Source organism: Chinchilla lanigera, unplaced genomic scaffold (assembly GCF_000276665.1).
Source record: "Chinchilla lanigera isolate Chin_1 unplaced genomic scaffold, ChiLan1.0 scaffold00031, whole genome shotgun sequence".
In the NCBI taxonomy this organism is placed as follows: domain Eukaryota; kingdom Metazoa; phylum Chordata; class Mammalia; order Rodentia; family Chinchillidae; genus Chinchilla; species Chinchilla lanigera.
In genome coordinates this window covers 2624812-2649668 of record NW_004955432.1, presented here as the reverse complement: position 1 = coordinate 2649668, position 24857 = coordinate 2624812, and the positions used below count along the sequence as shown (strand labels likewise).

The window sequence follows — 24857 nt, the reverse complement described above, 5'->3', positions numbered from 1 at the left end:
CTGGAAAGTGGATGTGAACAGAGACCTCTTATTCACCTACCTTCATGAGCCTGTCATTTGACTGGCTGGCCACAGTGACACGTAGGGTCTTCTGGAATTAGTCTTAATGCCTAGCCAGTTTCTAGTAGTCACTGAAATACTTCATTTTGAGACTATTTCCTAGGTAAGATCATGTAACAGTTGACCATTTGAGTTTGACTTTTGTCACTTATCATAATTCCTATGAGACCCATTCAAGTTGTTATGTGTATCAGTAGTTCAACCTTTTACATTGTTCAATTGTGTTCCATGGCACAGAGGAACAAGTTTGTTTAACCATTCCCTCACTGAAAAACTTAGAAGTGCTCCTATGCTTTTAGCCTTTATGATTAAAGTAGCTATGAACATTCATGTACAAATTTTTGTTTCAGCATAGGCTTTAATTTCTCTCTAAGATAAATTTCCAAAAGTGCCACTCTTGGGTTATATGGCAAATGCATCTTTAGCTTTAGAGAAAGGTGCTAAACGATACTACAAAGTGGCTGTACAGTTTTGCATTCCCACCAGCAATTAATGAACCACTTTTCATGCAGCCCTGTTAGTATTTGATGTAACTATTTTTTAGGCATTTTCAGAGGGATGTATTGATATCAGTACGATAGGTTTAATTTTTTTCTAATGTTAGTGAAATTAAACATTTTTGTGTGTGCTTAGTTACTGTTTTTCCTCTTCAGGGAAATAGCTGTTCATGACCTGCTCCATTTTCTAATTGAATTATCTGTTTGAGGTTTCAGAATTCACTGCATAGTCCATAATAAGGTCTTTTGGCTGTACAGTTTGCAAATAAATTCTTCTAATTATTCTTTTCATCCCCTTAACAGGATCTTTCAGAGAAAAAATATTTTTAGGATGATGAAGTCTAGTTTATCTTTTTTTTTTCATTTTGTGGTGGTGCTTGGAATTGAACTCAGGACCTTGTGCTTGCCAGACAGGTACTTGTGCCACTGAGCTATATCCCCAGCCCTTGTCTAGTTTATCATTTTTTATGAATTATACTTTTAATCCAAAATCCAAGAACTCATCACTTAGCCATAGGTCTCAAGATTTTTTTCTCTTTTTTCTACACACTTTTTAATTTTACATTTACATTTTTGATCCACTTTGTGTAAATTTTTGTAAAGGTATAAGGTTAGATAGAGCTTCTTTTTGTTATGGCTTATGGGTATCCAACTGTGCAAATGCTTCATGAAAAGAAATGATAATAGCTAGTTCCACATCCATGACATTCTCTTACTTGTGTTTTCATAAACTTTCATGAATGAGAGATGGAGAGATGCATAGAGGGAAAGTTATGGATCTAGTTATGTACCTACATACAAATAAAATTAATTAGGAGGGTCTTAAATAATCAGGCACAGACCAAAGGTAGCCTGCTGTTATATTTGTCTCACACAATGTTTTAAAAACTACTTTGTATGATGATTTCATTTCTTTTGAATATATTACTAGTAGAGGGAGAGGTATATCATATGATAGTTATATTTTCATTTTTTGGGGAAACTTCATACTGTTCTCTGGAATGCCTGTACTAACTTACTTATCAGTAAAGAGAAAAACTTAGTTCTACTGTTCTAGAGCACAGTAGGGTAACAATAATTTATACACATTTATTATATATTTCAAAGTAACTGAAAGAATTTGACCCATATAGACATCATAAATGTTTGAGGAGATAGTAATGCAGTTATCCCTGTTTTGACTACTGCATCATACAGCTGTATTGAACTAGTGCACCATAAATATGCACAAATATTATGTGTCAATTATAAACAGGAAAATAAAAATGAAATAGAGTTAAAGTATTATAAGCCAACTTAAAGATTTTATGTGTAAATTTAGATTTAAGTGTTCCTTTTAAAAATCAGAAGATTTGCTAATGGTAGACTCACATTCCTGCCTGCTTATGAGTTGGAGTGTTCTTCTGGGTGGTGTGTCCACTCTTCCATTCATGGTACCATCAGTCCCTATTTACTCCCCCAAGCAGGTCTGTTTCTGTGGCACGCATTTTTGTTTTGCTCGTATTATCATTTTAGTTGGCCAATGCTCTGTTCCTGGGTGAAGCACTGTTTACTTCCTTTGGGCTTTTGCACCTTAGCTTTCTCACCTTGGCCTGTAACTCTTTCTTGGCATTTCCCTCACCTTTTGGCTTTGCTCTTCCTTTCTCAGGTTCTTAAGTCCCATTTGAACTTTGGTTACAAATTTGTTGCCCAAGAGTAGCCTTTCATGGGTGTTCACAGGTTCTGTGGAGTGTTGACCCCAAAGGACTTCCAGCCACCGTGAAGTCCAGATACTGCAGCCCACCATCTGTGAGTCGCTGGTTCTCCACACAGAGGTGGGAGTGGGGTGTGTAGAACATTCACTAGGTCATGCCTCAATCACTGAGTGTGCACTCTCCAGAGTTGGGCAAAAGTGTAAAGAGTGGCACCTGCACTGTGGTTCCTCTAAGTTACACTTGGAATCTGTCTTGGTTACTTTTCTCACGTTGCTGAGACAAAATACCCAACACCCAAGATGAAGGAAGGAAAGGTTTATTTAGCTCACAGTTTGTGGAAGTTTCAGTGCATACTTGGCTGGTTCCAAGGCAAAGGGACACGTGGCAGAGGGCAACAGTTTGTGGTGGAGGAAAATAGCAAAAGTGGCAAGAGCAAAAAGGGAGGAGCAGTGAGAGCAAGCCTCTTTCCCTCCCTTATATCGTATGCAGGCTACCTACCCTGGGGTGGGTGCAGCACTCACACCCATAATCCCAGCATTGGACCCTGAGTCAATCAAAAACTCTAGAAGCCAGCCCCATGACTGCCTGAGGCTTTGGGGGACATGCAGGCACAAATCATAGCAGATCACTGGAAAAAAAGTGGCTTTCAACTAAGGGGTGACTCATGGCACTCTGGAGAGGGAAGGTCAGAAAAGCTATGTCAACCATGCAAAGTTTTAAAAGCTTCTGGGGACATCTAGGTCAGGGAACATCAGACCTGGAATCCAAGGCCTTCCTCTCTCAAAGCCCATAAATCACCTTTGATGGTAGAAGAAACACTGTGAAGAATGATAACCATCTTGAGCACAAGATGGCAGTCTTACATCTGCTTCACTCCCTGTGGCTGTCTGGAGAAAAGTGATAGGAAACAGAGTGGAAACAAAATTGCTGTGTTGGTGAGAAATATCAAAAAATAAACAGTAATCAAGAAGAGTGACGATGGTAGGGAAAAGATTAAAAATAAATGCAAGTGTTTTGTGTTTTGTTTTGTTTTAAAATTTGGCCTCACTCAGAGTCTTGAGTCCTGTGCTGAACAGATGTGGGCTTGCATCTCACATGTGCATGTAAGCTCAGATCTAGAACAAAGACCTAGAAAATACGGGGGGTGTAGAAGGAAGTAGACACCATGTGTGCTGGGGAGAAGGCAGACAAAGATCCAGGTTCTCAGATGGAGGGGTTTTAGATTAGACTCTGTGAAACTAAGACAAAGGGAAATATTTCCTTATACAGAGATCTAAGCCCAATTCTAGCACGTGTGTAGATAGGGGGTCAATTTATAGGATATTAAATAGGCTCTGGAATATTCTGTCTTCCTCTCTTTCTCCCCTCATTTCCCCTCCCACTATCTCCCTCTCTTCTTTTCCCCCTTTCCCATGACTCGTCCACTAAAATGTAACTACATTGGAACACCTTTTTTCTTGCAAAGAAAATTATATCCCAGAATGAAAGGAAGGCTAAAGAGGAAGGCTAACTTAATAAATGACTTTCTGGCATTCTCTAATGAGCCACCCAATGTATCTCAGGCAATGTGGAGGTAATATGGTCCTTACAACTAGTCCTGTGGTGGTGTCAAAGACACCAAAGCCAAGGAAGCTGGTGGTTGCTTTAAGGGTAAGGTGAGGTCATTCTGGACCTTGCCACTTCTCATCATGGCCAGCAGCAGGGCAGTCCTTTCTGTAGGAAGAGAGGTAGTTGTTCCTTCTATCCAGTGAAGGATAGGCTGCACTGACTTTGTCAGTCCTTTTTAAAGTGCTCTTAAACCTGCACTGCATAACTTTGTTCTCTTCAAAAAATGAGGTTAAAACAATACAACCACTTTGCAGACAATATTCTTCTCATAAAGTCTCAGAATTACAATTACCAACACTTAAAACAACATCTAGTTAAGCGCCTGAGAGCCTTGTAAAATAGAAGTCTGATAACATCACCCCCACTTGTTAAACATGGAGCTGCAAGCACAGAAAGACAAATTAATGACCTAAAACCTCACTGTGCTTCTTCCTTATATACAATCTTGTGTTCTTTCATCTTTTTACAATACTATGCATTTTATTATTTAGAACACAAGGAGCTCATAGGACACCAGAGAATCACAGGCAAAGCCAGTGGCTGATACCGCCTTTGAGATGAGAAAGCTCCTGGGATGGCTGTCAGGATGTCATCTCCTAAGCCAAACGTTCTAAGAAGCACATTTTTTTCAAGTTTAAGTTAAAGAGAATTGATGATATTTTTGGTTCGTCTTGAGGGTCAGATAATAGTCTTTGAAGATTACTGGAAATATTCTAGAGTATTGAAAATCAAGAGCTAAGTTTCACTTTCCCTCAGAAGTTGCATTATTCTTTGGGGACAGACTTTTCCCTTCTACTTATACATGAAGCAAAGGGTTCCTCTCATGTCCAGGACCTTCTCCAAATGCACAGCGTCCAAATGTGACCTCATGAACACATGCCTCCCACAGAACAGAGAGGGTTCACTGAAACTTGCTTCAAAAGCAATAAAAGGAAGGTGAAAGGTGCACTTTCTATATTTGTAAAGGGGTTTGCATAATCTCTAGGGCTTCTAGGCAGAAAAGAGGTACTTTTGCTATAAGACATGAGGTCAGTGAACTGACCATTAAGATCTTTTAACAAAGAGGAACCACTGAGGTGAAAAGACAACAGAATTTCAAGAGGTTGATTTCATTTTACAGAATAATTCATTTCCTATTTTTTCCTTTGCTAAGATGACTTCAGAATTGCAATGCCTATGTAGATTTTTGTCTCCATATGCTTTCTATTCATTGGATTTAGGATAGAACAACTCTAAGGTTATCTAAAGCCCGGGGCTAGGATCCCCAAGGACAGGGAAGGAGGAAGAACAGAAGGAGCTGTCCACATGTGAAAATGCTTGGGAGAGCTTCAGGGCTTGTCAGATCTAGGTCATGGTAGAAATCACTGAACATCCACCAGACAGGCTGCTGCATTGCTGTGAGTGTACTGACCACGGGGCAGACTCTAATTGGATCAAAGGAAGTGGCAAGAAAGCAATCACCATGTCTTCTTAGAGTCTTGTCTGAGGACAAGAAGCTATGGACACAGATTGTGCTAATTTTCTGGGGAGGACAGAGAAAAGGGGTAGGCGTGGCCATTTGCATAGCATATGGCTCCTCCCATGTGCCATGCTGTTCCCATCCTCTTTGCAATTTCTCATGGCAATCCTCTTGGTTATTTCCTCTTAGAAAATTTAAGAGCATTCTCTAAGACTCAGCTCAAGGGTCATTGCTTCCACGGAACTTTCTCTGAATCCCTGATGGAGCTCTGTGCTCCTGTGTCTCATGTAGACCCTGGTTGAAACCTTGAACTGATCTATTTAATATATGTCTTCCCATTGGACTTCAAATTTTTGAAAGATGGAAATTGTGTCTCAGTCTTATTTTTCCTCCCAGTGTTTAGTAATGTCTGTCAATGAACTTGAAGAGAAATGGAGGTCTGATGGCTAAAGGCCCTCCCACCTCCACATACTTCCCCAAAAGTCAAGATTGGAGATCAATGTTGGTATTTCTTTGCTGGCTTGTAGATGCTCATGCTTGTAAGGTTGTCTCAGAGTCCCTTCAGAAAGTTCCCACACTACTTCCCTTCTCAAGCAATAGTCTGCACTATTTTTGTGTAATTACTGAGTTATCCTTTGACCAATTATTTTGCTGACTGAAGGTTAACTAATTAATTGTGTAATACACAAAGGTCTGTACCTGGAAATGTAAGACGTGGAGAGGATTCTGTAAACAGTGCAAATGAGGGAGCTATACCTTTGTGACATTTTCATAAGTCCTGGAATGTCAGACAGAAAGGATTGTGGGGATTATCTAGTTGATCATTGTTTTGGTTATTGATTAGTGTATAGGAACTTACCCAAAACTTAGTGGCTTAAAACGATAGCCACTTTACTCTACCTTACAATTCTGTGAGTCAGGAATTCAGGCAGGGTCAGCCAATTCCACCTGTTCAAGTAGAGTTACATCAGTCACCCAGTACTACTGGGATGGGTGTGGGGGTCTGGAAGACCAAATAGGCTCCATTTAAATGTACAGGGGTATTTGAGAGACTGAAACTATTGGCTAACATGGTCTCTAGTGTGATAGCCTTGAGGTAGCTGGACATCACACATGGTGGCCAAGGGTCCCAAGCGAGTCTCCAGGGCACAAGGTAGAAGTTGCATCGCTTTGTACAACCTGCCTTAGAAGTCACAAACTGATACTTCAATAATTTACATTAGCTGAGGAAGTCACAAACCTGCCTTGCTTCAAAGGGAAGCGACTTGGGGCTTGCTTCTCTTTGGGGATAGTGTCAAAGAATTTGCAGCTGTGCTTTTAGACTTGCTATCCTCATTTTATAGATAGTGTGTGAGGCTTAAGGTATTCAATAATTTGTTCAAAACTGTTGCATAAACTTCAGAGTGGCACAGTGCTGACTGAACACCTGCCTGATAATTTCTGTCACAAAATGGAATTATTACCAAGATGGTATCTGTGGTACAGTGAACCCAAAGCTGGGCTTCAACTTCAGGAGTGCACCCTCTTCGTTTTCTTCTGGGAGGAAAAAAGCTTCAGTTTAAGTCGTGAGAAAGAATACAAATTCAACTCACTGTTGTTTTAGTTGTTCTGAATAATGGCCTGAATTGGGAGATGACTTCAGAAACAAAGATTAAAGCAGCAGATTTTGCCATTTGTAATATTATGCATATATTCATTAACAAACTTCATTAATGAATTCAGACTCAGTGAGTGTGAGAAGTGGGGCAGGGTGGCCTTTGAGTCATTCAAGAGAAGGTGTCACTTTTGAATTGCCACTAAATGATGTTTTAACCTAAAGACGAAGCAGGTAGGAAAAGACTGGACTGTGTCCTACTGAATTTGAAGTTCTAGCTAGGGGCCTATGGTAAATACTGTCATCCTGCCCCCAGTTCTCATTCTCTTTTTGTTCCTTTGAGAAATAAAACTTTAAGTTCTAGTCTCCCAGAGCACTTGACCATACCTGGTTAATAGTTGTATTCACCTAAACTTTGTCTGAAGAGAAAGTGTGGCCACTGACTAAGTTCTTACAAAGAAATATATGTGGTCATGATATAGCAACTTCACTTCTGTTTCTTCTCTTTTTCTTTCCACAGTCTGGGAAGTCAGCTTTGACCAAGTAGAAAAGAACAAACAGACAATGACAGAGCAACAAGACGAAGGAGACCAAAGTACAGAAGCTGTCAGGGGGTACCACCATAGGTCTTCTTTGGAATATGCATCTGCTCCGTACTGCGCGTGAGAAAAATTTCTACCCACCTAAGCTGCTCAGTTTGGGAGAAGGAATCTCTTTATCAAAGTAGCATGAACTTTCCTTTATTATGGAAATGGAAGAATTTAGGTACACAGCTCCCAACAGGAGTGTTCCACATTTATTCCAGTGAAAATTACAGCTTTGAAAGAGGGGTGTAGGAACAGGGTGAACAGCTCCAGTATTTAGAACAAGGCATAGTACAAGTAGAAAAGGTGGGCCAGTAACTTGGAAATAAGCTTCATTCTGCCTTCTTGATCCATTTTACTGTTGGGATGTTTCCACTGTAGCCACTAATAATATAATTTCCCTGAGCCCAGTGAACTGTCACTCAGACAGAGGATTCTGTGGACTCAGGTGGGAAGGGCAAGAACATTTACGACAGGGCCGTGGGAACCTACAAGCCAACCTGGCTGTGGTCCTGAAGAGTGTACTGCCTAGGTATGGGAGGCTGTGAAACCTGCTATACATCCTAGAGTTCAAAGAATACATTGCATTTTTTGAGGAAAAATAGATAAAACCTTTTGACAGGATGACGCTAAAAGAGGATATTGATCTAAAAGAGAAAGGAAATTCTAAAGCATAAAACTCTGACCACACTGCCATGAATGAGCCCCCTGAGGAAGAAATGAGGTTCTCCTTAACTGCACTGTGGATTTTGGTGTACAAGAACCAAGTTTTGGATACAACAGAGCAGCACCAATCTGTGGAAACTGTGGCAGAAAGCCTGAGAAAGCAAGACTGCATTAAGAGGGAACAGTAACAACCAAGACTATTTAAATTAGGCTTAGAGTAAGAAGAGGAATAAAGAGACAAGCTCAGAGCTTGGGACAGATGGTGAGAAACCAGCAGAGCAGAGAGGCAACACTGTATTATCACTTCCCTGGTGAGACAGTCTTTCCGTTGGAAATGGCAGGGAGGGCACAGTTAATAAGAAGTGGGCATCTTAGTTAAATGAGGCCACCTTGTACGTCATGTAAACAGTGCAAAGATAGTAAAGGCTGTTACTCAGCTTGTTTATATAACCAGGGAAAATTGCTGATAACACTTGGGGAAAGAGGTGCATGGAAGAAAAGAGAACATGTCTTCATTCTCCAAAGAAGCAAGGTTGGACCCAAGGTAGCAACTAAATGACTCAGTTCAGGTGGATAGGAATTTTTCTCGTGTCACGGTTCTTGCCCGGTTTCCTCAGACTAATGCCCACTTGTGCTGCCCCCTCTCTGTCCGAGCTGTCCTGTCCAACCTCTCCCCAGCAGTGGAAAAGCAGTGAGTACCAACTGGCCAGGTACCTTATAGCTGGGCTTTACAAACTAAACCATGGAGGAGGAATTTCAGTGTAAGACAGACCAGGGTACCAAATGCTGAAAGGACAGTGAAAACCAATCATTTGGAGAACTTGATATTTAGATACTAGAAAAATGGGGTATAATGATCAAAAGTGATCAAAGGAAGAAATAGAATTGTGAGTAAAAAAGCTGGAAGATAGGTGTAAGGTTGACATTAGATTAGGATGAGTATAGATCTGTACTTCTCACTAGAGACGGGTTGCACGGTGATTGCAAAAACAACCAAACACCGAACAAAATAAAAATAATAACTAGTGGGCAATGTGGGCTTATTCTGTATGTAATTGGATGTGTGGTTTCATAGGTGGCTCAGGCCAAGAGACAAAAAAGACATTTTTGTGGAATTCAGCTTGATAGTGTCTTGTCCAGTTAAATACCCACACTTAATATAAAGATGAGTTAACTAGTTAAAGAAGGAATTCCCACCCAGATGATATCTCTAGTTAAGCATCTGGACCGGTCATGTTAAATAGTTTTTAACCAGTGACTTAAAGTAGATGCTTGAAAGGCATACATATTATACCTACAGGTGAGGCACAGGAAAAATATTATTTTTAATATTATATAGGATTATATTATCATAGGTTTAATATTATAGGATTTAATATTATATAGGATTATATTATTATAGATCATATTATTATAGGAGGCACAGGAAAAATACTGGATAGCAGGTTCACACTTTTAGGTTATACAGAAGATTCAGCAGTATTCATTGATCTGGGTCATTGATTCCCAGATAACAACAGTCAACAGCAGGGTTTTTAAAAAGGATAAATGTTGAGTTGATAACTTTAAAAAAAGCAAACAAAAATTTCCAGAATGAAAAAGTAAAAAGAAATAAAGATGATTTAATGATATATTTGATTTCACTTAATACAAAATGTTATTCCAAAACATAATCAATATCAATGAAATATTTTACATATTTATATTAAGTCTTTACACTAAATGTATATTTTGCACTTACAGAACACTTCCGTGTGGGCTGGCTTCCTTTCAAGTGCTTACCAGCTTTAAGCCCCTGGATGCGTGGTTTCATAGGTGGCTCAGGACAGCCTTAGTCAAGAAGTATATTGTTCTAAAAGTGTGTACCTTGAATAACAACCCCAATGGTGACACTCCTGGAAACTGCTAATCCAAATTAGAAGAAGGACCTGGAGATGCCTAGAAAGGACCTGAGTACTACACTTGAAGGAGAAAGACCTGTGACTTGAAGCAAGTCTGTCCCCCCTCATTACTAGGGAGGCAGATTCATGAATAACATAAAGTGGAACTTTCTAGTAATCACAGATGTAGAAAGATGAGGTTAACTTCAATTCAATTAACACATACTGACCTTCATGCAAGAGATCCTATTAGACATCAAAGTTACTAAGAAAAATAAGCACATTACAGGCTGCAAGTTGCTGATGATTATTGCATGACTAATAATACTATCTAGGAAGTATTCATTTCTAGTGTTTTGATTAGGGAGAGTTATCAAAAGTGTTCAAGCAGAGACTGAATTGTACCCTTTTGTGAAGGGAATTCCTAAAAAATGGTTCAGATAGTATACTCTGCCAGTGGGTTTGAATCTTGTTTGGCTGTGATTTAGAAAAAGCATTACAGATATAACATAATCCAGTACAACCCACAACGAATGCAAAGTTTCATGAAACAGTGTTTCCTCTACATGTGTGATATAGTTTGATATTTTCTGGTCTGCTTTATTTCATCAGGAATATCCAAACCACAAAGCACTACATTGGATGTTAAATTGGTTGTTACCCCATTTGGAAGAAATTGGTTACTTACCCATAGAGAGATGATTGAATACTTGTGACTATCTAACTCTAAGAATAGTATGGTCATAAATATTGTTCGTTTCATGGAATATACATGAAATGTAACTGTCAGCTGGGTTAGACTGGGTGCACGTGACTGTTTCAATAAATCTGGGTTGGATAGCACCATAAAAGCATGCTTTGCTTACTGAGGACAAAGTAAGCTCTTTTGTAAAGGTCCTTTTGTGAGGTAGCAGCGCGGTAAGATAGCTACTGACAAAATTGGGCAATGTGGTCTCAGGTGTGCGTATTGCTTTACACTATTGACAAAATCCAGAAAAATAATCCAGAGTTGCCCATGAAACTTACTCAGATAGATTATCCCAACATAGATTTCAGGTTCACTAATTTTTTGAGGTTTTGTGAAATTTTCTCCATCTGCTCTTCTCCAATAAGTCTGTGTTGACTTATTGTGTGTTGGGTGTCTAAAAGTTGAGTGAAGTTAACATACAGGGAAGAGAGGATACGGGCTCTTGCCCCTGGTGTCGCTGTGGTTTTCAGGGACATTGCACAGGCAAGGGCGTGTCCTGAATGTGTCATGCTGCATGCCACATATAACAGAATATTACACTTTACTTAGTAGTTCTACCATTAGTGGACATTCTGGCTGTTTCTAACTTTGGGTCACTATCTCCTCTATCTCTTAAATCATAATTTTCTATAATGTTTTCGAAAATGTAAAAAAATATATAGTAGACCTTTCTAAAATTAGCACATTAAAAATCTGTGTATGCTAAAAAATCTCCAAAATTTATAGTACACTCATACAATTGGAGGTTCTAATGAAACTCTTGAAGTATAACTGATGTAATTATAAACCTATTTAAACCTGTAATTTGCTAAGACTAAAACCCTCACCATAGTCAAGATAATGAGCACACCCACTGTCCTCAAAGCATCCTCATGGGCCTTGTTCTCTACTCTGTCTTCCCCCTGCCATCTCTCTCACCTCAATAGCAATCACTGATTTGCTTTTCAGTGTGATCAATTTGTTTGCATTTTCAACACTTTTATAAAAATGGGACTGTCTACTATATATTCATTTTTATCTGGGCCATTCACTTAGAATGATTATTTTGAAATTCTTCCATACAGATACAGGTATCAACAGTTGATTGCCTTTCATTGCTGAATGGCATTCCATCATATAGATATGCTGCAATATCTTTACTCATCCACCTGTTGATTAATAATTGGATCATTTCCAGTTTTTTCCTACTCAGCTAAAGCTGCCTTGACAGTCATGTATAAGTCTATGTAGGGACATGTGCTTTATTTATTTATTTATTTATTTATTCATTCATGTTTGGTACCAGGAATTGAACTTAGGACCTTGCATTTGCCAGGCAGGTGCTCTTACCACTGAACTATATCCCCAGCCCTGGACATGTGCTTTAATTTCTCTCAGGTTATTACCTAGATATGGAATATCTGGGTCACATCCAGGGCAACTTAATGAGCACATACCAGGTACTAAGCACCTTGACAACTGCTTATAACACATCTTACAAAATATTATTCAATATTTGCACAGGGGCTGGGGATTTAGCTCAGTGGCAAAAGCGCCTGCCTGGCAAGCGCAAGGTCGTGAGTTCGGTTCCCCGTACCGGAGAAAAACCAAAAAAAAAAAAAAAAAGACAATATTTGCACAAAGCTATGGGACCAGAATTACTTTCCCTATTAAAAATTATTGGCAGATAATATTTTTACATCTTTATGGGGCACAGTGTGACATTTTGGTACACTTATGCATTATTTATTGATCAATTCCAGAAATACATCATCTCAAATATTTATCATTTCTTTATGATGAGACCCTTCAGAATCATCTCTTCTAGTATTTTGCATTATGACATGATATTGTTAGCCATATTCACTGTCTGTGCGATGTAACACCTATTTTCATTCTGCTTATCTGGCTGTGACTATGTATCCATTAAGCAGTGTCTCCTATGCCAAGCTTCCTTCTGTCTTTCCCAGCCCCTACTAACCATCACTTGGCTCACTAGCTCTGGAAACTCAGCTTTTTCAGGTCTCATTTAGGAGTGAAGTCATGTGGTATTTGTCTTTCTGTGCCTAGATTATTTCACTTAATATTATGCTCTCCAATTGCATTCATGTTGCACCAAATGATAGGATTTTGTGCTTTTTCATGGTAATGGTGAATAGTATTCTACTGTGTGTAGATATATTTCCTTCTCTATTCATTCCTCCAATGAGTAGTTCAACTGATTCCTTGATTTGGCTTTGGCTATTATGAAGTCCTGCAATATATCAGAAAGTGCAGGTGTCTTTTGATATACTGATTTTATTTGGTTTAGATAAATATCCAGTGGTTGGATTGCCTGACTATAAGGTAGCTCTAGTTTTAATTTCTTGAGGCAGCTTCATACTGTTTTCCATAGTGGCTCTACTAATTGCATTCCTGCTATGAGTGTGTTAAGAGATCCCTTTCTCCATAGCTTGGCCAGCATTTGTCATTTTCTGTATTTTTAACAATAGCCATCTTTACTAGGATGAGATAGTATCTTATTACTGTTTTCATTTGCATTTCCTTGATGATTAGTGATATTGAACATTTTAAAATATACTATACTTCATTGGCCATTGGTATGTTTTCTTTTGAGAAATGTCTATTCAGATCATTTGTCCATTCTAAAGTGGATTATCATTATTGTTGAATCTTTTGAGTTCTACCTGTTTCCTGGATATTAATCTCTTGTCTGGTATGTATTTCACAAATATTTTCTTCCTTTCTGTAGGTTCTCCACTCCACTGACTATCTCCTTTGTGGTGAGAAACATTTTAGCTTGATTCAATCCCATCTATTTCTCCTTTTAACATCTATGCATTTATGTTATTGTCCAAAATATCCCGGCCTAGATGAATGTCACAGAGTATTTCTCCCCTATTTTCTTCTAGTGGATTTATAATTTTGGGTTTTAGGTCCTACATTTAGGTCTCTAACCCATTTTGAGTTGAGTTTTGCATATTATGAAAGTCCAGTGTCAGTGTCACTCTTTTACATGTGTATATACCGTGGTTTTTCTAGCACCACTTGCTGAGGACAATATAGTGCCTATTTCATACCAGTAATATGTTGCTTTGTAATACATGTAGAAGTCAGGTAGTGTTTAACTTTTAAAGAAATTGTTCTATATTTCCAAAGTGGCTGTGTCATTTTGCACTTCTACCTGAGGTCCTTGAGGATTCCAGTTGCTCCATAGTCTTGCCAACACTTGATATGGTCAAACTTTTACATTTTGTTCATTCTGATTAATTACAAACATTTAATTGTCATTTGGATTTGCATTCCCCCATGGCTAACAATGCCGAGCACCATTTCATGTGCAATTTGCCAGCTGTGTATTTTCTTTGGCAAAGCATTATTTAGCTCATTTGCATACTTTAAACATTGTTATTATTGAGTTTTGGGAGTTCTTTAGATTTGTTTTGAGACAGGGTCTTGCTACGTAGTTCAGGCTGATCTTGAACTCACTATGTAGCCTATCTTAGCCTCAAACTCATGGTGATCCTCCTGCCTCAGCCTCCCAAGTGCTGAGATTACAGGCATGCACCATCGTGCTCAGCTCCAATGAGGTTTTTCATTTTATTAGCAGTATACTTCGAAGAGTAGAAATTATTAATTTTTATAAAATCTGACTCATCCATCTTTTTTCATTTTACAGATTGTGCTTTATATTATTTCATATTGTTGTTGCTATAATAATTGATATTTGTAAAAATTTAATCCATCACTTTTGTTGCTAGAATATAGAAATAAAATTGACTGATAAGTATTTCACTGGTATGCTGCAAACTTGATAATTCACTTATCCGTATGGGAAGCTTTTTGGTAGATTATATTGAGTTTTCTATGTAAATCATAACTGTTTGAAAAGATAGTTTTATTCTTTTCCAATTTGCCTGCTTTTATTTCTCTTTTTGCCTTACTGCACTAACTAAAATTTCTAGGAAAATACTAAATAGAAAGGTGAGAGTGGATTTCCTACTCTTTTTGATAATTGGAGAAAAGTATTCTTATCCTCCATTTACATATTGCATTAGCTAGAGATTTTTAAAATTCCACTTACTGACTGAGGCTATTCCCTTTTATTCTCAGCTTGCTGAGAGTTTTCAAAAATAGGTATTGGATTTAGTCAAATATTTCTGTGACTTCTCAGATGATCATACAGTTTTAGGTTTTTAGTTCATAAATACAGTAAATTACACATTAAATTTTCATTCCTGGATAAAATCTACATAGTAATGATGTTTTGGAATGTGTGACACATTACTTGATTCAATTCAATGAAATTTTGCTCAGAATTTTAGCATTTATATAGCTAAAAGACATTGATCTGCTGATTTCTTTGATTTTTATATTGACTTCATACAATAAGCTGGAAAATCTTCTTTTCTCTTTATTTTTCTGAAAGAGTACAGGTAGAATCAAGTGTGATTTTTCTTTGTTTTTCTAAACTTCATGACAAAGCCATTTAGGCCTAGAGTTTTCTCTTTAGGAAGGTTTTTAACTGTGAAATAAATTTCTATATTAGATATAGGACTATTCAAGTAATGTATTACTTCTATAGAACTTTGTTAGTTTACACCTCTTGGAATATGTTCATTTCATTTAAATTGTCAAAGTTATTTGCACAAAATTATTCACAATCTATGCTTACTATTTCATTACATTTAGAGAATATCTTGTATTCTTATCCTTGCCCTCTTTCTTGTTATTGGTAATTTGTGTCTTCTTTCTTTCATTCTTGATCAGTTTGGCTAGATGTTTATCAATTTTATAGATCTCAAAGAAGCTCTTAGTTTGGTCGATTATCTGTTTTTTACTTTATTATTTTCTGCTCCTGCCTGTATTATTTGTCTTCTGTTTATGTTGTGTTTAGCTTGTTCTTGTTTTTCTGGTTTCGTAAGGTAGAGGCTGAGGTCATTGACTAGGTGTAGACATGTGGTGCTATACAGTTCTTCCAAGTACTGCTTCAGTGGGGCCCCACAAATTCTGGCACGTAGTGTTTTCAGGTTTTTTTTTTGGTACTGGGAATCAAACTCGGGACCTTGTGCTTGCCAAGCAGGTGCTTGTACTGCTGAGCTACGTCCCTGGCTAGTGTCTTCAGTTTCCCTTTTGATTTTTTTCTTTGACCCTGTTCCCGTTCATCTTTCCAGTGCTGCTTTCCCTGGCTTCAGGTAGCTTCACCCTGGCATGTGCCAGTCAGTAGTCACTCTGCTGCATACATAAGGGGGACCTCTTCAGAGAGCTGGAACTCTTTCCCTCTGCAGCCCTCCCTGTGCTGTCAGCTCTCCCATCCCGTCACTAGGACTCAATGCCCGACATACACAATTTAAAGGAGGAAAAGTTTATTTTTGCTCATGGTTTTGGGCTCCTGGCTCCGTGTCAGGAACATCATAGCAGAAGGGCTGGGTGGAGCAAAGCAACACACTCCAAGGTGGCTGGAAAGAAGAGAGCTGGGAGGAACATGCCCTCCCTTCCAAGGCACAGCCTCGGCCTCCCTCCTTCTGTGGGCCTGCAGGTCTCCTTCCAGCACATTCAGCTGTGCCACAGAGCCCAGCCACCCCATCACCTCTTAGGAATCTTTTTCAGATAAGTCATCAATTAAGATGAACTGGCACTCTCCCCCTCCTCTGAGAACTCTGTTCTTTTTTCCCCTTTTCTCTCAGCTGCACATTCTCAACTTAAGCAGTGGAACCTTGCCTCAGTTCCCTTTCTGAGCCAGAGTGTTCACTATGTTACAGCCTCTGTTTTAAAAACTGGTGTTTCATATATTTCCCTCAGTGTGTTGATTGGACAAGAGGGTAAATCTGTTTACAATCTAGTACTGAAGAGTAAAATCAATTTATTGGGTTATTAAAAGCAATATAAACTGAAATGGTAAAGAATAAAAAAGAAAATATTGGCACATTCCCTGTAATAAGGATAGGTAAGCTTTATGTGAAGCTTTTTCAAGTCATATGCATTTATACATGTATACATTGGATTGTGATGAGAAATTTCATGGTCATGGACATGGTCAGAATACTTTGAGAAACACTGTGATGGGTTCATCATGGTCCAGTAGAGGTAGTAACCTGTAACAAGTCTCCACCCCTACACTGAAGGGGTCAGGGAGAAATCATCTTTATTCCTCATTAGCCATCTGAAAAATCTTCATCATATCTTGTAAAGCAGTCTGAGAATCTCTGTAATGATCCCTAGAAAATAGCTTGTAGGTCCTCAAATTGAGCTAGATCTCTAATTCAATCAGTCAAAAAAACAGTGACTGTCTCAGTGTGTTCTAGGCACCGTTTGTGCTGTATGAATTACCAGCTCCAGGGAAAAGGCAATGACCCCCTGCCAAGCGCTGGAACATATCTGGCTACTACAGGAGCAGAAAGTGAGGTCCGAAGAAGTGCTCAGAGCAGAGAAGACTCAGATCTGAAGATGAGAGTGAGAGCGTTGGCGCGCAGTTATTTAGTGGGAAAGGGCCATTTCTGAGAGCGGGGCGAAGGCTAATTATGCACGCACCCTCCACAAGGAGTCCCAGTGCCACTGAGCTTCTCCACTTGAAGGCAGTTTCACCCTGTGGTCTGGGTTTTGCCCTTGGCTTCTCTTCCGTGGCGTGTCCGCATCCAGCACAGGATGAGGCCCAGCTGAGGATGTCAGAGTTCACTGCGGCCCCCACACCAGTGTGACACCGTCGCTGGCCTGGTCTTCTGGCTGCAGCAGAGTTAGGAGTGCTGCAGGAGGGCAGCCATGGTTACGCTCAGCGGAGACAGGCTGGACAGCAGCCCCGCTAGATGTTTTCCTTCCTTGTAACGTGTAAGGCGGAGCACCCAGCACTCGCCCTGACACTTGGTTTCCCTGTCTTTCCATTCTCCGCCTCTGTGAACAGACCGGTGACTGGTTACCGTTTTCGCGTTTTGGACTAGACCCGTCCGTGGCGCCTTCTGGCCTGATCTCAGAGGTCGGGGCCTGGCGTGGCCGGCAGAGCCTCGGAGGGACGCGTGCGCGTCGGGCGCCGCAGGTTGCGCGTCGGGCGCCGCAGGTTGCGCATCTGGCGCAGGAGCGCGCCCCGCGCAGTGCCCGCTGCAACGGTAGCGAGGGCTGGCGCTCCGGAGCTTGCCGGGCGCAGTCTCCCCACGCGGGGGCACCAGAGCCCTCGGAAGTGTCAGGCACTGCGGTGCATTTTCCCAGTTCCCTTTTAAATGACTGCGGAAAAACAGACTCTGAGCCGCAAATGGGAAGAAGGATTCTCAGACACGGCTTTCGATACCCGCAGCCACCATTTAACTGCGTCCGCAGAGCAGTTATGGTTTGACACCCGACCCTCCCGGACCGCCTCCTTCACCCCCGTGGGACCCGAGGAGCTGCCCGCTCCGGGCTTCTCCTTAGCTGGATGCACGTTGTGCTCCTGGCAGCGCGGGCGCAGGGTACGCGTCCGCGCACACCCGCGCACACCCGCGCACACCGCACGCGCGCAAGGTACGGCCGGGGAGCGAGGGCTCGCTTGCCCGCGTGGGGGTGGGCAGCGCGGGGAGAGCAGCTCCGAGAGCGGAATGGCTGCGTTCGGCCAGGTTGGAGCAGGAGAGAAAATGACGCGGCAGCGCACACCGGACAGGCCGGGACGCCCCGTGCAGTGACCCAGTCCGCACCAGGCGCACCTTGCCCTCACGCGTCTCCATTTCGCTGGCGTGTGATGGCACAAAAGGACAGGAAAAGACCCACAGCTAAGTTGGGCGTGGACACTCCTCTCCCTCTCCACAAGCACCCAAGGAAGACCTTCCCAAAAACCGATCCCCAAAGAGGTGGCCTAGAAAGGGGGCAGTGACCCTTAGTTGCCAGCGCAGAGCGCGTTTTGGCGTTTACAGTGTTATTTATTTGGGGCTAGCTCCCGTCCCCTTTAGGCAGGGAGGAAAAGGAGAAAGCAGCAGGGAGGGCGAGGAAAGGGAGGTTCCTATAATAAGAATCAGCGCATTTTTCAGAGCTGAACCAAGCCCAGTTTCCATTTCAAAAAGGGTGACAGTCTCTACTGCAGTGGCAGAGCAGACCTCCGTGCGAACCAGGGGCCGAGAGGCGTCGAGAGGCGGAGCGGTCCATCCCGGAGGTACCTGGATCTGAATGCACACACGCACGCACGCACGCGCGTGTCCACACGGCCGGGTGTGTGCGTGTGTGTGCGCGTGTGTGAACTCCCACACGCTGCTGCTGTCTGCTCGCGGCCAGTGGCACCGCACCGAAGCCGCCTCCTCCCCACTCGCCCCCAGATTCCCTCCCCTCCCCGCTGCTTTTGTCTGGAGGGTGTTATGCGTTTGTGTGTGTATGAGCGTGTGTGTTTTTGGATTTCAGACTAATTTTCTGGAGTTTCTGCCCCTGCTCTGCGTCAGCCCTCACGTCACTTCGCCAGCAGTAGCAGAGGCGGCGGCGGCGGCTCCCGGAATTGGGTTGGAGCCGGAGCCGGAGCCGGAGCCAGAGCCGGAGCCGGAGCCTCGCTGCTCCTTCTCTCGTGCGCTGCGCTCCGAGCCGGCGGCAGGAGGAGCCCGGACACGGGCGCGGAGCCGGGTGAGCCGCGCGGACTGCGCCCTTCGTTGCCTTGGCCCTCGCGGTGCCCCTGGGGGGCCGCAGCTGCTCCCCAGGTGGGACGCGCCGAGCCACCTGCCCGCGCCCTCCGCGCCCGAGGCCGTGGTGGATTCTGCAGCATCACTGGGGGCTCTGTCGCGGAGCCAGCGCGGCAGGCAGTCTGCGTGTCCCCTTTAAAGAGCCCTCTACCTGGCCTGTGCCATGGAATCTTGTCCTGGGGACCCTGTCCTTACCTTTCCTCCCTCGGCCTCAGTCTTGGAGAGACCGCGGGCACACTGGTGGCCCCAGCGGCAGCAGCGCCATCCATAGGGCCGGTTGATTCCCAGGCCCGAGCCCGGCGCACATCCATCCACAGTCTCCTGGCTGGGGTCCGGAATGGGGGTGAGCGGGGAGGGACTGCGTCCTGGTTTGTGGTACATGGAGTCCTACACTTGGTCTTACGCGTGTCTATTTGTCCTCAGCACCGAGGTGCGTGCCGGATCCCCGTGCACGTCTAGCCAGGAATCTGCGCCCTAGAGCGTCCCCGGCGCCGAGGGTCGGTGCCCGGCGTGCTAACCATGCGTCTGCGATCAAGGCCGAGCTGCGGGCGGCGTTAGCGCCCTCTGCGAAGCGCATCGCCATGCCCCAGCCACTGTGAACCTTGCCGCCCGCCCAGATACACTCAGCCCAGGACGAGATCAGCCTTGGACACCCTGGACTCTGCGTGCACCCGCAGCAAACACAGAAACGACCAGAGGGCAGAAAGCGCAGGCGGGCCTCCCCGCGCCGGCACGGAAAGCCGGCAGGTGCGACGCGGGGACACACACGCGGGCTGGCACTGGCGACTAGGGATGTTGAGCTGGACGAGGTGGCATGGACCCGCCATGGCGCGGCTTTGGGGCTTCTGCTGGCTGGCTGTGGGCTTCTGGAGGTCGGCTTTCGCCTGTCCCCAGTCCTGCAAATGCAGTGCTTCTCGGATTTGGTGCAGCGACCCTTCTCCTGGCATCGTGGCATTCCCGAGGTTGGAACCTAACAGTGCAGACCCCGAGAACATCACGGAAATGTGAGTTCCTGGTGCTCTTCCCCCTCCTTTCTTACCTCAGCCCTAGGGCTCAGGCTGGCCAGGCATGTGTCCTGGATGCAGATGCATCTCCGAGTGTGTGGAGAAGTCAGAAAGTAGAAATGCAGGCGGGAGGCGTTTGTCAGTTACCTGTTTCAGTGGCTTGAGGCTGCTAGGGCAGGGAGAAGCTTGACAGTTTTACATGTGTCTAATATTTTCGTTGTGGGAAGGAATTTTGTGTGCATTTTATATTTCAAAGATCTGCTGAGTGTGCTTTAGGCTTTTTACATACAATAGCTTGGTTTGGGGCATTTTCATTTCATAAAATGCTCTGTGTATGTTGTTAGTAGAAGTTCCAGTAACATTTACTAGAAAGTAGGTTAAAATAATTAACTTTAGAAATCTGCTGAAGAGAAGGAAAGTCTCCCTTGATATCCTTCTCTGAGGTTCGGAGTCAACCAGTTTCCCTTCTCATATTATCTATCAGATTTTGCTGAGGAGATTGCATCCAGAGATAGCCTTGAAAATGATCTCTTAGTAAGAGGAGAAGTTCTGAGTGTTGAAATGCACTCACTCAAAGGAGAAAATGTGATCGTTGGCAGCCTAAAAGCCTGGTCTGATTTAATTTGGACTTGACTTCCCAGAGATATGATTTTAAGACCATTTGGATTATGACTCTTAACTGTCCACTGAGTGCCATCTCAGGACTAGGTAGACGATGAAGCAGTGTGTAGGTGCTGGTGAATTCTGGCTCCTGGGCCCCTGTGTCCCCCGAGGTGATATAACTTGTCCTAGCTTGATGGAGAAGCAGGGCTGTGTGTCTCTGTGCTCCCCTCCGAGGGCCTGGTGACAAATACATTACCAAGCAAGACCTCACTGTCTTTTTTCTAGTGTTTCTAGGTCACCTCTGCAGAAGGCGTTGCATTTTTCTATCTTAAGGACTCTGCCACCTCATGCATTTCGTGAACATGTGGCTGTAGTCACCTGTGGAAAGAATTGCAAGGCAAAGTTTGCCCCGATTTCTTTACAGTGTTTGACTCTGAGATAGGAAGCCTTGCAAGTAGGGTTTGGGCTGTGGCCTTCCGGTTGGTGAGTGCGCATGCTTTTACTCCCCCTCCACAGAAAATGCACAGCCGTGGTTCTATCAGCGTAGTTGATGGAGACAAGCTGTTTTTTATGTAAGTAGGAGACCTTCCTGGTCTTTGTTGCCTGTTCTGCTGGTGATACTCAAGTTGTGAGGCTTGAGAGGAGTAAATGGCAACAAAGCCGAGGGGAACAGGCCGGGCTGACATAGCTGAGACTCGGCGGAGAAGCCGCCTGTGGGGCTCTGTGCAGGATGTCAGGGTCCCAGTGTTTTTGGCCAGGAGAGCAGCAGCTATCGGGAGAGCAGCAGCTATCGGGTAGAGCCCCAGCTGTGCTGACCTTGGGCCGAGGAGGTTGAAGCTCAGCAGGCTAGTCCAGAGAGTTGGTGGCCTTTTTGTCAGAATCTGTCTTTTTCACGATATGGTGTTAGTCAGTAGTCAGATGGAGGAGGCTGTGGGATTCTGGGCCCTTCAGACTGCTTGGAGACGATGGGGAGGGTATTTATACAGTCAGATAGGGGGATTTTCCTCTTCCTGATTGCTTTTATAGTCTGTACTAGATTATAGACATATAATGAGGAAAAACTGAGATATAGCTGATGATTTTCACTTTACTATTTTAAGGCCATCAGCTAAGGAAAAAATAAAACTACCTTTAAATTTAAAAAAATATTATTTAAAATCTTTGATGTCTGAGCTGTTTGATATATATATATATATATATATATATATATATATATATTCAGCAGATCTGGACTGAGCTTTCTTGTATCCTCACAATTGTTGTTTCTTTGGTATCTGATGGCAAATTCGTATCATCAGAATTTTTTAAATGGATTTTTAAAATATTTACCTAAGCATTTGTCCTAGTCATCCATTCTGTCATGACACTGCCAGTTTCTACTCTGTTTTCTCTTTCTGATTTGGAAACCCAGTGAGTTTAGGGGAGCCAGGAGGGCTGAAGAGTTGCATGCATACGATGGGAATCAGGCGAGTGACATTAGTCAGGCTGGGAGAGGTGAGGTCTGGCAGAGGTGCAGCTGTCTACCTGTTAGTCAGCTGTGCTTGAGCCCAGGACCTGGTGTCCCAGTGTCTGTCTGTGAAACTTGTCATAACACTTGCTTGAAAAGCCCATCATATAACTATTTTGAATTCTGCCTTTTTGATCTCACAAGGACATCAGTAGATGAGCTTGTTTCATTCTCATCCTTATCAGACCCCATCTGTGCTTTTTCTTACATATTAATGTTTATTTCAACATCTTTGAGATTCTTGGCCAGTGCCTATCAGCTACAATTGGAACCAAATTACACATTTTTAATACTTTTTTCTTTCATCTAGGGGTAACTCTAAAATAGTAACGTTTTAGCTTACTGGTATGTAGCTGAAGCTACATGTTTCTATTTTTGAAAGCAAGAATAATGTAAGAAGTCTGTCATTAGAGCTTGCTAAAGCAACACATTAAACATACTGTATCTTCCAGTATCTACACATTAAACTACTGTGCCCCAGTGTTCAAAGAGAGCTGGTGGGAGAACATTTTAAAAAATATATGCATAGGTGGATTTAAAAGTTGTATATTTTTATGTTTGAGTGCGTATTTCAAGTTAAGACGACATACTGTTGTTAGAGTCATGATAGTTTGTCTTATTAAAAATCTTCCCATCGAGTATGATCTTATATCCTTTCCGTACTAAGGTGTCATGGCTAGAGCTGTGCATCTCTTTCTATAGACAGACGTTATGCCTGATTATTACCACACTGCTAAATGGCCACTCCAGATATTTGCAATCGGTTACTCCACAGCAGGGCTAAATTAAGTTGAAAACCAATGCCAGTGTCACATAGAAGCAGAATTTGAGAGTGAAGTGTGCTGTTGCAATTATGTAACTGGCCATTTAAGTCTCAGTTGTATCAAGTGCCAAAGTGCACAGCAAAGGGCAAATTCTGTCTCATCCAGGTGGTAAAAGGTATGGTTAAAATGAAGTAGGGATATTTTTGTTACTGTGGTAGATAACAAATAACATAAAGTGTACCACCTTGACTGTTTTTCAGTGTACAGTTCAGTAGTGTTAACTATATCCCCCTTGCTGTGGCAGGGCGTGGATTTTTAGGTTGTCCACATCTTGTGAAGGCCAGCAGGGATCTTTTTTTGAATTTCCTAGGTGGGATAATATTCGTAAACAAGTCTAATTGTTTTTTAGCACAACACAAACAGCATTTGCAGCTTCTCCTGTTAGAGCATCTATGTGCAGTTGATTGTTGGCCTGGTTAAACAGTTATGGTGTCGTGCCATTAATACATTGATATTGGCCCTCTTGCCTTCATAAACTCTGCCATCTCAGTTAATCGTACTGCACTTTAAAAATCCTGGCATTCACTAGGATTCAGTGAAAGGCATCAGTTTTTATTCCTCTGATATTTACTTCTCGTCTTCTCCACTGGGGATTCTGGAATTTTGGATTATGCTTTTCCTGCATTTAAGAACCATGCATTTACATTTTGAGTGTGGTTACATAAGCCACACTGGACTTGTTAATAAATAAAGCAGTCTAATTTACCTCATTCATTATTTAGCCCAGTTTGCAAGCTGGAGTTGAAAGCGCACTGTCTTCATGGTGGAGGTATTTAGAGGCTTCAGCTCAGCACAGCATCTGGAGTGCCGTAGATCCACACCTCCAATCCCTGCAGTATGGAGACTTTTGTTGTGCTGGATAGAACAATGGAAATGCCCCACGACCCTCCTGACCCTGCTTTCTCCTACCTCTGCCTTCCGTCACCCATCACTGACTGTACAGGAAAATGTGTTTGATTTTCTCTGAAAAGTGACATTTCCTTATGGGAATTCAGAGCGCTGCTGTTAAGAGAAGCGCCTGGGTCATCTGTTATTCCAAGCAAGTAATGGCAGGTTGAAACAGTGTAGCCACAGCAGCTTTCCTCCGCTGAGTGTAGGCATGTTTAGGGTCATTCCCTGTTTCTATCCCATAAACCTCTTTTTGGGTCTGTTTCAATATTCCCTTGTGAAGACATTTTCTAAGCTGAAGACTTGGCCGAACAGCTGAGTTGAGGTCTCTTTTTTCCCGAGGAACGTTCTGTATGATCTCTTTGAGTATATCTAGGTCGGAGGAGTGTAAAACCTAGAGTTTTTGTTTAACTGGGGAAGGGAAATTGAATTTCTTTTCATTTCCCTTTTTCTTTTTATTGCCTTGGATACTAAGCAAGTGCCCTGGCTTTAACTCTTTGCTTATCTTGCCCATTAGGGAAAGAAACCTTATCAAAGCGTTGTTAGACACCATTCATTGGCACTATCCTTCAGACTAATTTGACTCTTCCACTTCTCTAAGAGCTTTACATAAATTGAGAAGCTATAAGGTAGTGCATGGA

At 42.5% G+C, this 24857-nt stretch overlaps 2 protein-coding genes and 1 long non-coding RNA gene across 10 annotated transcripts in view; all 3 read left to right on the top strand.

Moving 5' to 3' along the window:
- Window positions 1-17801, top strand: part of LOC106148911 — a 28798-nt gene extending 10997 nt beyond the window's left edge. Inside the window, exons 2-3 of one of the 2 annotated variants that reach the window (XR_001234666.1) lie at window positions 7433-8853; window positions 17065-17801. This is a non-coding gene — a long non-coding RNA (uncharacterized LOC106148911). Of the gene's footprint in view, window positions 1-7432; window positions 8854-9905; window positions 12074-17064 lie in introns of those variants that run through there. The other variant, XR_001234667.1, reaches the window with a different exon arrangement.
- Window positions 17802-17807: 6 nt separating this feature from the next.
- LOC106148910 lies at window positions 17808-20007 on the top strand. 3 transcript variants are annotated; one of them, XR_001234665.1, is made up of 5 exons: window positions 17808-18257; window positions 18350-18506; window positions 18758-18879; window positions 19122-19334; window positions 19814-19957. XR_001234665.1 is itself a non-coding variant. In XM_013516031.1 (4 exons), exons 1-4 carry the CDS (start codon window positions 17981-17983, stop codon window positions 19987-19989), a joined length of 699 nt encoding a protein of 232 aa, XP_013371485.1. In that variant the 5' UTR covers window positions 17808-17980; the 3' UTR covers window positions 19990-20007. The 3 variants fall into 3 exon arrangements, 2 of the variants coding, with proteins under 2 accessions (XP_013371485.1, XP_013371484.1); XM_013516031.1 differs by lacking the exon at window positions 19122-19334 and having other exon boundaries at window positions 18791-18879; window positions 19814-20007; XM_013516030.1 differs by lacking the exon at window positions 19122-19334 and having other exon boundaries at window positions 19814-20007.
- Window positions 20008-20037: 30 nt separating this feature from the next.
- Ntrk2 (neurotrophic tyrosine kinase, receptor, type 2) overlaps window positions 20038-24857 on the top strand; it is a 345349-nt gene continuing 340529 nt past the window's right edge. For 2 of the 5 annotated variants that reach the window (XM_005387932.2, XM_005387931.2), the window contains exon 1: window positions 20038-20394. In XM_005387932.2, the coding sequence (XP_005387989.1) occupies window positions 20183-20394 (212 nt within the window). In that variant the 5' untranslated portion in view covers window positions 20038-20182. Of the gene's footprint in view, window positions 20395-21514; window positions 21570-24857 lie in introns of those variants that run through there. The other 3 variants (XM_005387933.2, XM_005387934.2, XM_013516029.1) reach the window with 2 other exon arrangements.